At 37.1% G+C, this 13411-nt stretch overlaps 1 protein-coding gene across 1 annotated transcript; it reads left to right on the forward strand.

Moving 5' to 3' along the window:
* The first annotated feature begins 6343 nt into the window (after positions 1-6343).
* LOC306872533 (uncharacterized protein) lies at positions 6344-12408 on the forward strand. Its single transcript, XM_079421138.1, has 2 exons — positions 6344-6746; positions 8617-12408. Exons 1-2 carry the CDS (start codon positions 6503-6505, stop codon positions 9627-9629), a joined length of 1257 nt encoding a protein of 418 aa, XP_079277264.1. The 5' UTR covers positions 6344-6502; the 3' UTR covers positions 9630-12408.
* The last annotated feature ends 1003 nt before the right edge of the window (positions 12409-13411 follow it).

Below are 13411 nucleotides of genomic sequence, written 5' to 3' on the forward strand. Positions count from 1 at the left end.
AAATGACAGTTAAAAACAGTGTTGCCATTCATCCAAATTGTTGAGATAAGTTTTTGTGCCATCTGGAGGATTCGGACCTTTGTTTCCTTGTGGTTTTGCAATTTACCAATCTCCCTCTTTACCCTTTTCATTTCCTGCCCTATTTATTTGCCTTGTGTGCTGTTCTGTGCCAGATTGTTGTTTGCCTGTTGGCTTCAGGGTTTTCTTCCTGTCTTAACATTCCTTTCTGCCTGATTATTGTCTTTGGCCTGCCTTGGACCCTGAGTTATCTACTCTTGACCTGTTTCCTATTGGCCTGCCTGCTGTTTTTTTTTTTTAACCCTTGTCCGTCCAGGCACCTAGCCAGCATGCTCTTAGATTTGCCTCAGCCTACATGAGCACCAGATTCATCATCTGGACTTCTACCAGCTCCTTGGTTTCCACATCTGTCTACCACCACCTCTGCAAGAACATCTAACTGCCTGCTCTCTGGTCTGCACATCCTTTTTCAACTGTTGTTGATTGGCTATGTCTGTGAATGGGGAACTACAGTATAGCAGCCAAATTTCTCTGCTACTCTACCTTCAAGGATTTTGAGGCTAAAGACACACCAAACGGCTGTTTTAAAACCTGATCATTCCAATACACAAATATTTTCAAAACAACATTAGCCACTTAATATGAAGAAAGTTATCAACATAAATGATATTCACAACTGTAAACAAATGTTTTATGTTTCATATATCTGTGTATAGCCTATCTCATATATTGGTTTCTGTTTCTGTTTTTGAATGACGAATATAGACTATTGATAGCTGCTGATATGGACAGTTAAATCCATACCCGAAGGCACAGCAGACATTTGGAGGCCCTAGGCAAAATTCATGTTGGAGGCCCTCCATCCCTAATAAAAAGCACTTGAAACAAATATGATCCCTAACCTTTTCATTTATACAACATTTAAAATTTTATATATATGTGACTCGTGCTGGTAAAATGAGTCGGAATAAGCAAAGTGATTTTGTCTTGCACATTTTCACTTGTACCAGTCAAAAGCTTGGACACATTACTATTTTTAATGTTTTTGAAAGAAGTCTCATATGCTCATTAAGCCTGAATTTATTTGATCAAAAATACAGAAAAAAAAAACAAACAGTAATTGTGAAATATTATTACAATTTAAAATAGGCTAATGGTTCTCTATTTTACCATAATTTAAAATATAATCGATTTCTGTGATGCAAAGCTGATTTTTCATCAGCCATTACTTCAGTCTTCACTGTCATATGATCCTTCAGAAATCATTCTAATGGAACTTTTTCACATTTCCAGGTTTCTCAGCCGCGGAAGTCTTCATAGTTGGGTAAACTTCGAGAGCAGTGAATGGAAGAGTATTATTAATTATTATTATTATTTTGCTGCTGTCACACCCCTGGGGCCCGTTTCAGAAAGGAGGTTAAGTGAAAACTCTGAGTATGTAAACCCCGAAATGAGGGAAACTCTGGGTTTTCTCTTTCAAAATGGGAGGTTTGTCAACCCAGGGAAAGCAGGGTAAGTCAAGCCCGTTTCTGAAAGAGAGGTAACTATATATTTACCGTGGTAACTTACTCTGTGAACCTAACCTGGGTCCTGTACCATGAAGCCGGTTTAGCTGGCTAGCCAGGTAAATTTCAGTTTAGTTTGCACCAATCCTGGGTTTTAGGTACCATGAAAGTGGCTTGGCTTTTAGCTGCGTTCATTGCCATTGTAACTTACACTGCACAGCTAACCTTCTCTGGGGCAGGTTATGTTTTGGGTTAGAGATCCCAAACTGAAATTGGACCAATCAGATGTGAGCAAAGTGACACATGTCTGACACAAAAAAAGTCACTCCCCCAGTTTCTCATCCTACAAATTAAAGGTCACTATGAAGTACCTTAAAAAAAAAATACAACAAAATTGTCTGACTTTAATGATAATTACAATTTACATATGATTTATATTATTATTACTCCATTACACACAAGCACTTTTAGTTTAACAATTATTATAAATTATTTATTTTAAATGAATATTAATATATACAGATCATATGTAATATAAATAAGTGTAATATCAACAGATAACACTTTAAAGATGGCTACATGTGACCTTACATGTTTGAGTCTCTATCACTATATATTATCAACTATGAAAACTAACTTCAGAAGTTTCACTTGTGACTGCACTGATAGAGCAAGATCATTTCCTTTATTTGTCCTCTTTCATGGACAAGTACTTCAGTGGAAATGCGTTTAAATTCCTCATATTCTTTAATCTCTTAACCTTTAACAAAAGAGTTTTGAATCTCGCTGGCTCTCTCGCGAGAAGTGAATCACACTTGCTCTGTGTTGTGATTGGCTGTTCGCCGCTGATGTAACACATTCATGTGCATGCGCTCCATTAACTCAGGATCAAGCCTGAGTTGACAAGGAAAGTTGATGATCAGCTTCATGGTACCAACAAAGTCAGATTGGAGTGGTTTGGTTTTGTCAACTCAAAACTTATCCTATAACTCAATTTGTTCATCTACCATCATGGTACAGGCCCTTGGTCGGGAGCAGGTTTTCTTCAGTAAACCCAGAGTTTCTTTCCATCTCCTCGCCCTTTTTAAAGTGTTAGCGAAGTTTAAATACCTTATTCATTCATTCACGCTGCAAAATTGCTTTTCTTACTGAGTATTTTTGTCTTATTTCAAGTACAAATATCTAAAAATTCTTAATATGCATTTTATGGATTAAAAATGGTCTTATATTTAGGATATTTAGTCTTGTTTCCTGAAGGATTTTCCTTTTAAGTGCATTTTACATAAAACAAGTAAAATTGTCCGCCATAGGGTAAGAAAAATAATCTTAATGCAAACGGAAACAAGAATATTTTTAATTTCTTACCCCATTGGCATAATTTGCAAAATAAGAAAAATGCACTTTAAAACATTGGAGATGCAGAGCACATTCTGTTGCATGCAGATTTTAAGGAAAGTGTGCATCCCTCTCACACTCATTCTGAGAATTTTTTCCTGGGCATAAATCCATCAAAGAGGAGTTTCTCAGGATTGTAAATCAGTGGTGTAAAAATCTGATTAAATGAGGCTAATCTGATAAATGACGTTCACTTGATAACATCTTTCTGTGACCTCTGGAAGTAACCAAATAATCAGAATTTCCTTCAGGATTTACAGTCTTGTTCGATGCATTGATGACAAGCATTTCTCCACCATCGGACCTTCTGAAAATGAATCAGATTAGCCTACTGTATGGGATGGAAGGATGCCAGATGGAGGGGTAGCTACAAGATGGTGTAACCACAGCTGTTAAATCATCACAAATTATTCACTTTTTTTTTTTTTTTTTTTATCATCTTTATTTCCTACAAAAGCAAAAGTTATTGTTTTTACTTTTGTATTTTAGAATTCTTCCAATACTTGACCGTCTCCTCTTCATCTGTCAGTGGTGCTGGTGCAGGTTCTCCCTCTGCCTTCTTGCTGTCAACAAGTCAGTAGTTAATTTTATTACTCTAATTAAGAAATGTAACAGGTTGGATTAGAGAATATTTAATTATGTGAAAAGAGTGTTAGACTATGTGGAAAAAGCTGCAGCGCATTGAAATAGACACTGAATGATATTTAATGTCAAATGTTTGTAAAGTCATTTAGCCTACACCCATGAACCTTTTATACTTAAAGCTTTACCTTTATTGAATTGTGTTTTTATACTTCATTGTTAGCTGATGCCATGTTCTTGTTTATTTTTTTTTATTTTTTTTTGCCATGGGATACCATTAAAATTAATATTAGTTCAATAATTTACAGGTTTCACCTCTGATATTATAACAGTTATTAAGTTATCAACAGTAAACTTACATATTGCCGGACGTCTTTTTGTCGGGTGCTGTTGCCATGGTGAATCGTAATCGGACAACTCAGTTTGTGAATGCACAATCCAGTTCTGAAATCCCGGCCACTTAGTGTGGCTGCACAGTGGGACTAGTTCTTGCATAGCCTCACAGATGAAAGCCAGAATTTGGTATCATGAGCTTGCTACACAGTTGTGTTGTTGTGATGACATGGTAGACCAGGGGCCTCATTTATAAAATGTTGCACAGAAACCATCCTAAAATTGATCTTACGATCGTACTAGCGTAAGAGTGATTCATAAAATGAACGTACGTACAGAAAACGCACGTACGCGTCTCTTTCAGATGTGAAATCTATGAATCGCAAATGATCTTGAACTTGCGCGCAAATGAATGGTTTCAGCTCTCTTGCAATAATATGGTAGACTGGCAATTCCATCTGGTAAAGACATAAAGGCTCCGAGACAAGCAATATTAACTTCTCCATTGTTGTTCAGTCATAATACAAGCAGTGTGTGACGGTTGGTCTATATTAGTCCCACCCCTCTTCCACTGTGATTGGATAGCTGACTAAAAAGTGACGTGATGAGCACTGCGTTTTACCCAAAGTTGAACATTCTTCAACTCTCAGAGCTGAGAAAAAAATGCCCGAGGGCTCATCATGAAAAAGACACTTAGCGCTTGGCACACTACTGCCGTTTAAAAAAAATGCTGCGCTCCCATTCAAAATAATTAAAAAATACGCTAGCCTCTTGAAATAAAATGCTTTGGTCTGAGTCTACTGTATTGAGAAAACTGTGACCTGAATTCTGTTCTTTCTTGGAGTCATTTCTGTCGTAAGCATTGTTTAGGTGCTGCCGTGTCTCCTGGCTTTGTGCTTTTTTGTGTATTTATAACTGGCTGTATATAAAAACAGTTAAAGTGCACACCAATGTCCCCATTTAGATAAGTAAGTGTGTGTGTGTGTGTGTGTGTGTGTGCGTGTATGGGAGAGGTCACTCACCCTTATCTAGACTAGTGCTTCAGCCTGCATTTCCTGTCCCCCACAAACTGCTTCCTGTCCTTGGTGTAGGAGCACATACTGTCCGCCTTCAGACACACACACCCTCTCCTTCACAAATAGATCCACACATAAGCTCACACTCATGAATATACACACATACTGTCGCTAGGCAAACCTTTGTGGGGAATTACACAATAGCATTGGCTCCTGAGTGCCGGGGGACTTTACATGAGTCAGACGGAAGATGTATATGTGTTCGCACTCACCATTACACAGACACGCAAGTGTGGTCCATTGGTTCTTCAGAAGTAAAATAGATGATATATTACAGTGCCACTATGGAGGGCATTGGCTCTGTGCCAGAATGCAGTGAAAATACACACTGTTGCTTTTATGTGTGTGATAGGGTGGGGTGCGTTGTTGCGACAGTGATTTTGTGTCTTGGTGAATCTAGAGTTTTGATTCTCTAGCAAATGTGCTGCTCTGACACACTAAAAAATAAAAATAAAATGCTCTCTTATAAGCATAAACATGCAGCCAAACTAACATTAAGAGTTAGAGAGTAAAAATTCAAATCAAGGTAAAACAGGATGTGGTTTTGGTAAAGTTCCTAGTTGCTCCCGTAAAACTGCACATTAGCAGATAGGGACCTTTTAGTTCTCAAAACATGAAAAAGTTTCAAATTACATGCATATTTTTACAACTTTTACCTGCTTTTACCACAGGGATCCCTTTACCATGATATTTTTAACATCTTTTACCTGCTTTTACCACAGGGATCCCTTTACCATGATAATAGAAATATTGCCCCAATATTATATAAATAGTTTTATTAATTTAATTAATACATTTATTATTATAATAAATTGCATTACAGATGCCAAAATAAAACACTACAGTTTCTCTTATTAATTTTAGACTAAAGCTTTTTAAGAACACTTTACATTTGCTACTGTGTACTACATTAGAGCCAGTCCTCCAACAAACACTAATGGTAAAGCCCACTACAACTTAATTCAACGGTATGAGAAACTGAGAGTACCTTTAACATAATACACTGCATACAATACAGTGTAACACCTTTCTCTTCTTGCGCAGTTGGCATGCCATTATCAGCGCGTGACAATCCTTTACTAATACTACTGTTTGCAAATTCAGGTAGGCTACATCTTCTGGCAGGATATTAATCCTAAACCAAACTTTGCATTAATGTATATCTGTATAAGAATTATTTAGACATTAATACGTGCCAGGTCGGAACCATAACTTCATTATATGTTACATGTGAGGTAACAGATTCGTCCCCTCGTCCTTATTTTATTTGTATTTTTTAAGCTGACCTCCCGAAAAGCAAAATGTTTCCAGTCTTGTCTCCCGTGAGGCGAAACGCTCTGAATAAGGATTCTTTCACACCTTTCACGGCGCGGTCCGCCCACCCGGGTTGCGATTGGTGGCTGCTGAGTTTATAGCTGCCTGATAACTCGCTATGCACTTCTGACCTTACTGTTGAATATACTGTATGCGTTTAGCGAAGGGAAACTGATAAAAAATAAAAAAAAACCGAAGGATAAGCTGTTTAGGCCAACCAGAGGCTACAGTCTACTTCATCAGTGATCACCAAGGATACGCGCCCGGTGCGTGTAGGAGATGAGCAGTCCCGATGCGGGTTACGCCAGTGAAGACCCGAGCCAGACCCGAGGTACAAGCTCAGTCTTGATGTCTGGCATGAGGCAGTGCGCGCGGGTGGACCCGCTCAGTCCCGGGCGTGGAAAAAGCGAGCCGCGCATCCGCAGGCCGATGAACGCATTTATGGTGTGGGCGAAAGATGAACGCAAGAGACTTGCGCTGCAAAACCCAGATCTGCACAATGCAGAGCTGAGTAAAATGCTTGGTGAGTAGAGATAAAAAAAAAAAACATACATTTTGTATTTAATCTTATTTTCTTTTCTTTTCGCTTGTTTCATATGTTTTGCATTATGTAATATGTATTCATTTAAAAGATAGAGATTAATGAAATAGCTTTTAACAGAATTATTCAAATCAAAAGAATCATTGCTCATAAAACATCGTCTATAAATCAAGTTTATAAATACAGTTTGAAATTAATAATAATAATAATGTGGGAAATATGCATATTGGCGTCAAATGTATAACAAGAACTCGACTTTACGCAGACACATTACATATGGAAGTTATTGTCCCAGTGTGATAAAAGTTGATTCATTGCACCGCTAATGTCATATTGTCATTCAGCATGTATGTGTAAAGCCTACAGCTTTTTCCATGTGTAAAAAAATATATATTTTCTGCAACTATTTGCAACACTTTTACTTCAGTTTGATATTACTTAGAGGTTTATCTGAATCATTTTAGTACTATCTAAAACTATGAATGATGTGTCTATGACAAAATGGCTAAAATCTATAGTTATACAAGTTAAAGCAATTGTAAGTGAATAAGCGATGCTGACAGTGAACCACACAACAAAGTTGGCATTTAGCTTTATAATATAATATTTAATGTAATTTATATTTATATTTTGATTTAACAGAAACTTTTTTTTTACTGCTCTAAAATGTTTGGTTTATATTTTGTCCATTGTTGCTTTATAATAATGTTATTTGCAGGTAGTATGAAATTATGTATCATTAAGTGTGATAAGGAACTATTACATACACAAATTCTGGAATAGAATAAATGGAATAAATTAGAATAAATCTGATATATTCATCCATAGATATTATGCTCAAATATCAAGCATGATGTCAGATATTACTATGTAAAATGCTCAATGTGCAGTCCACAATCTATTTACGAACTTGTTTTTTTTTTTTTTATAAATGTTCTGTCTCAATGTGTTGAATTAATTTAAAGGGTTACTCCACCCCAAAATTAAAATTTTGTCATTAATCACTTGCCCCATTGTCGTTCCAAACCCGTAAAAGCTTCGTTGGTCTTCAGAGCACAATTTAAGATATTTTAGATGAAAACCGAGAGGCTTGTGACTGTCCCATTGACTGCCAAGTAAATAACACTGTCGAGGCCTAGAAAAGTATGAAAAGCATCATCAGGGTAGTCCATCTGCCATCAGTGGTTCAATCTGAATTTTATGATGCAACGAGAATACTTTTTGTACGCAAAGAAAATAAAAATAACAACTTTTTTTAACAATTCGTCTCCTCTCTGTCTCTCTGCGTCACCGTAGTGCCATTTAGGAGATTATCCACTGAACGCAAACCGCGTACACTCCTCTGTATCAGCCGCAACACAAGGATGCGCTATTTTGGTTCAAATCAAAGAGTAAATACACATAGATGTATCCTTGTGTTGTGGCCAATACAGAAGTGCGTACGCAGTTTGCGTTCAGTGGATATTCTCCAAAATGGCGCTACAGTGACGCAGAGAGACACAGAGGAGATTAATTGTTAAAAAAAGTTGTTATTTTTATTTTCTTTGCGAATAAAAAGTATTCTCGTCGCTTCATAAAATTCAGATTGAACCCCTGATAGCAGATGGACTATCCTGACAATGCTTTTCATACTTTTCTGGGCCTTGACAATGGTAATTACTTGGCAGTCAATGGGACAGTCACAAACCTCCCGGTTTTCATCCAAAATATCTTAAATTGTGTTCCAAAGACCAACGAAGCTTTTACAGGTTTGAAACGACATGGGGGTAAGTGATTAATGACAACATTTTTATTTTGGGGTGGAGTAACCCTTTAATAATTTATATTATATTCTCTTTCATATTATTTGTAGGCAAGTCATGGAAAGCTTTACCAATTGTGGACAAACGGCCTTTTGTTGAGGAGGCGGAACGTCTCAGAGTGAAACATATGCAAGACCACCCAAACTACAAATATCGTCCACGGCGTCGTAAAGAGGTGAAACGAAATAAACGACTGGACTCCAACTTTGTGCTTCATGGGGTGGGGGATGCTCAGAACCCTCTGGGCATGGAGGGCATGAGTGTCGGATATTCAGAACTGCCCCAAGCTAGGCTGCCTCCATACTGTGAGACCCAGACTTTGTTTGAGCCCTACAGCTTGCCTTCACCCGACCCCTCTCATATGGACGCTGGGACAACTGAGTTTTTTGCCCATCTTCAGGACAATCACCATCAGTCAGCATACAGCTACCATAACCACCAAGAGCACCACTTTCAGGAAAACACAAACCCTCTCACCAACATGCATGGTCATACTAACATGAAATCACTCACAAACACACATTTTCACAGCATTACTCACTGCAACATCAACACACACACCAATCCTAACTCACACACTTCCAGCAATACACAGTTTAATCTAATGAACAATGCTCACCCACAGCAAACTCTTAATGAAAGTACCAAACCAGAAACCAGTCACAGTTCTAGTATTCATCTTAATTCCCTCACCCAGCCGATATCTCACACCATCTTTAACAAAAGCTCTTCTTCTCATAAAGCCATGCCTCCTGATTACCTGAACTGTCCTTCAACTTTAGATGACCATTATAGTTCCAACTCTCAGTTGAAGCGTCCTTATGAGGAATTGTCACTCCCTGTTGATCGTCACACATATAAGCACAGCATTCCTGAGCCACACTCACAGGCCCCTGCAGCAGCTCAGAATCAAGGTTCTAGTGAAATGGTGGATGAAGTGGAGTTTGAGCAATGCCTCGCTTATGGGGTCCCCCATGTACCTTTGCAGGGGTCCAACCTAATCTCAACTGTACTGTATGATGCCAGCACTGCTGTGTACTACTGTGGCTATAGTAATTCCTGAGGAGATTTTATGTTCTTTTTGATAAAACCTGAATCACACATATTTTCATTGTAACCCCAGACACTAATTTTCAATGTTTAATCAATGACAATTTAATGACACACCCCTTTAACTAATAGATCTGTCTAATTGAAATTTCAGGGGCCTTAAAATATCAAATATGTTTAACTTTGTGTAGTTGCTTAATATCTTTAAAAATGGAAATTAAACCATAATTTGAGTTTTGTGGATTTTAGTCCATGTTTTTCGGCCATCTATATGCCAGTATATATATTTTAGCAGTAGCACATTCAAAATTGTGAATCATTTTTTTGTTTCTTTTTTTTCTCCTGTAAAACAGATCAAAAATACTCATGACATATCTTGCTCATGGAGCAAATAAAAATGTTGGTCCAATACTCTCTAGAAAGACAGTGTCCTTCCTAATACCTTCCACCAAACTGCAAGCAGCAAAATATTCGTTCATGGCTGTGTTTTAGCCCAACCTGTATCTCACATCCAATGCACAGGATGTGAGATATTTCATGGAGTCTTTAAATAAGAAAACTGTAAATATTGTCAGCATAAAATAAGATGTATAGAAAACCTTTACAATGTCAATATTTCTTTTTATATTATTATTGCATTTTTCAGGATAAACAAGAAAGAAGGAAGGAAAGCATAGTGCAATTTCCCCTTGAGTCAAAGTCTCAGTCGAGGAACTACTGCAAACTTGTCAGTCATTCACTGCTAATCTCATTATTATGTACAGCTCAACCATCTATTGACTTAAATATGATCAGAATATTTTACTAAACAAAAAACAATATTAATTCTAGCAAGAATGTGAGCTAACAGTCTCAAAGTATGCTAGCACAATACAGTAAAAAAATAGGAACTGTGAAAGCAACATGCACTGCTTCACAAAAACAGCATACAGCTATCTGTTACTAGAAAAGTGATCTTGCTTAGTGGTATCAGAATATTTAATGAAGTGCTCCCGTAATGTTTCATGCACGTATCAACTCTGTCTTCCATGTTTCTTCTAAAATGTATATAAAAACATGACATTTGATTTGATACTTAGTTGTAGTTGGCATACCTTAGAACAGATTGGGATATTGTTGGAGTCTGTTATGAAACTTCAGTGGAAACATGGAAAGCACAGGTCTCCATTTGATCTCCATTTAATCTAATAGATGTCAAGGAAGAACATTTCATATAATGGCAAGATTTTATTATTATTGTTATTTTAATTACATGGGGTTAGAACAAAGTCCAAAAAACCCACACATTTGAGTGTTTTTATGTCATGCGTCTAACAGCAACATGTATGAATCAGTGACATTCTCTCACACACACGCACGCATTCACTCACTGAGGTTTCATGTTTTATTGGGACATTCCATAAGCATAATGTTTTTTATTCTGTACAAACTGTATTTTCTATCCCCTTACCCTAACTCTACTCCTAAACCTACCCCTCACACAAAACTTTCTGCATTTTTAGATTTTCAAAAAACTTAATTCAAGCTTTAAGGCAGAGAGGCAATATGTCTATGAGAAGCAGCTGCAATCGATGGGATGTCTCCTGTCTGACAAGGAATGTGCCTTTATGTGTGTGTGTGTGTGTGTGTGTGTCCGTGTGACAGGAATTTATAATCCTTGAAATATGTGTCTCCTCCCTGGCCTTATCACTTTCATAGGCACGGCTTTCCCAAACCCACTCCAGTTGTGCTGCTTCTAAATATAGACTCACACTGCATAGTAGCTCTATGCAATGACACAATACGCTATTTTTCACCGATTTGACCCTTAGAAGTATAAATATATCTGACACACATGAATTATTTTGTTACTGGTTTTGTTACTTGAAGTCTCTAAATGCGACCTATTTTAACAGGAATACAGATTAAAATAAACTTTACAGAAGCATTGTTAAATCTGTTTTTCTGTACATTTGTATATTAACTTAATATATTAATTGTCCCAACTAAAACAAGCCTGATTTTTTATATTTATGCCCCTCTAAGTATTTTTTATTTTCAGTGTCAGTGTCCTGTGTCTATTTCTTCAGTGTCAAATAGACCAGGGGTGCCCAGTCACGGGCCACTTCTTTTGGTTATATCATAATTATGTTAAATATTCAGTTGAGGCTGTAGACTGGGATCTGACAGTTAACCTTGGTTTTCAGAAAGGTAAGCCCATGTCAGAAGCATCACTTAAGTATGCTTCTGAATCATAATATTGGGATCACGTCCAAAATATCTTGTGATTTTCTGTTTATACCTTTCTCTTGTAAGAAGAGAAAGAAGAGAGTCGATTCTTGTAGCATCAGTGTCACAAAGTTCTTTATTTCAGGAATCAATAAATTCAGTTATAATTACAACTTTAATATAAATATAAAGCAACTCTTCAGAAGATAGCATAGTGTAATTAATTATTCAGAAATCTCTTTCAATAGTTTCAAGTACAACTAAATTAATCCGTTTTACTGAATATTGTCTTTAAGCACCCACTGTCAGTCCTGGTTCCCAATGTCTTGTGTTTCCCTCCCTCTTGTGCCCTTATTTGGTGTTTCCTGCTCCTGTCCCCATTCAGTTCTATTAGTCCCAGCTGTGTTTCATTAGTTCTTTATTAGTTTCCAGGTTTGTGTCCTTAGTTCCCTCATTTAGTCCCTCGTTATCCTGTTTATTAGCCCAGTGTTTCCAGTGTCCTGTGTTTGGCGTTAAATGTCATCGCAGAGTGTGTTTGTACCTTTGTTTGTCTTGATTAAAACCTTCACAGAAGTTTACTCCTCATTACCTCGCTCCTTCATTCCCTTGCTCCCAGAACAATGTGACACCCAGCAAGATCAAAAGGAAAAAATTAGAGGAGCAGAAGTCTTATTAATGGGTGTCTACGCTACAATTTTTGCAAAGTTATTTGGTGATAGTTGTGTTGGGAAGTTGCTGGTGTGAAGGTGCTGAGATCGACAAATAAGCTTTCATAAGGTTAGCTGGCTTGTGAATTATAAATCATAACTGAAACTCATTAATTCATTTCATTAGATGTCCAGTTTTGTTGTTCAGTAATCTCCATGTTTCCTTTAATAATAGTATGGTAAAATATCTAGACCTATAGTCAAGTCAAGTCACCTTTATTTATATAGCGCTTTTAACTACAGATTGTATCGAAACACTTAACAGTATCAAATTATTTATTATTATTATTATTATTATAAATTGGAGGATAGAGTGTCAGTAATGTATAAAAATAAGATTAAACGCTCAATTTTCAGTTGAGGCATTTCATTATTGAGTTCAGAGATGTCATTGTATAGATCAGTTTAGTTTAAATAGTATCTGCGAAATCAAATTGACGATAATCACTAGAAATTAAGTGTCCCCAACTGAGCAAGCCAGAGGCGACAGCGGCAAGGAACCAAAACTCGCTCTGTGACAGAATGGAGGAAAAAAAAACCTTTGGAGAAACCAGGCTCAGTTGGGGGGCCAGTTCTCCTCTGGCCAGGAGATAATTGTTTATTTATGGTTTACTTATTGTTTTAATTAAAATGTTAAATGTATAAATGTATTTATTTCTATTTTATAGTGTTGCAATTTCTAACAATACTAGTATTATGTAGTTAGGTATTTTATTATATTTTTAGTTTTATTGCATTTAAGTCGAGGTCTTCACTGGGGATATGTTCCCGGGGCTCATCCAGCTGTCCCGGCCTCCGCCGACGATCAGGGAGACATCTCCCGGCGCCAATCCACCATCTGATCCGGACACGGACTGAGAAACAGAATAAGAAAGAAATA

This window comes from Barbus barbus, assembly GCF_936440315.1.
Source record: "Barbus barbus genome assembly, chromosome: 1".
Classification (NCBI taxonomy): domain Eukaryota; kingdom Metazoa; phylum Chordata; class Actinopteri; order Cypriniformes; family Cyprinidae; genus Barbus; species Barbus barbus.

Excerpts from the sequence above, each read along its gene's own strand:
- LOC306872533 (XM_079421138.1), top strand. The coding sequence starts at position 6,503 with ATGAGCAGTCCCGATGCGGGTTACGCCAGTGAAGACCCGAGCCAGACC. Across the intron at positions 6,747-8,616 it reads AGAGCTGAGTAAAATGCTTG|GCAAGTCATGGAAAGCTTTA; the intron begins GTGAGTAGAGAT and ends TATTATTTGTAG.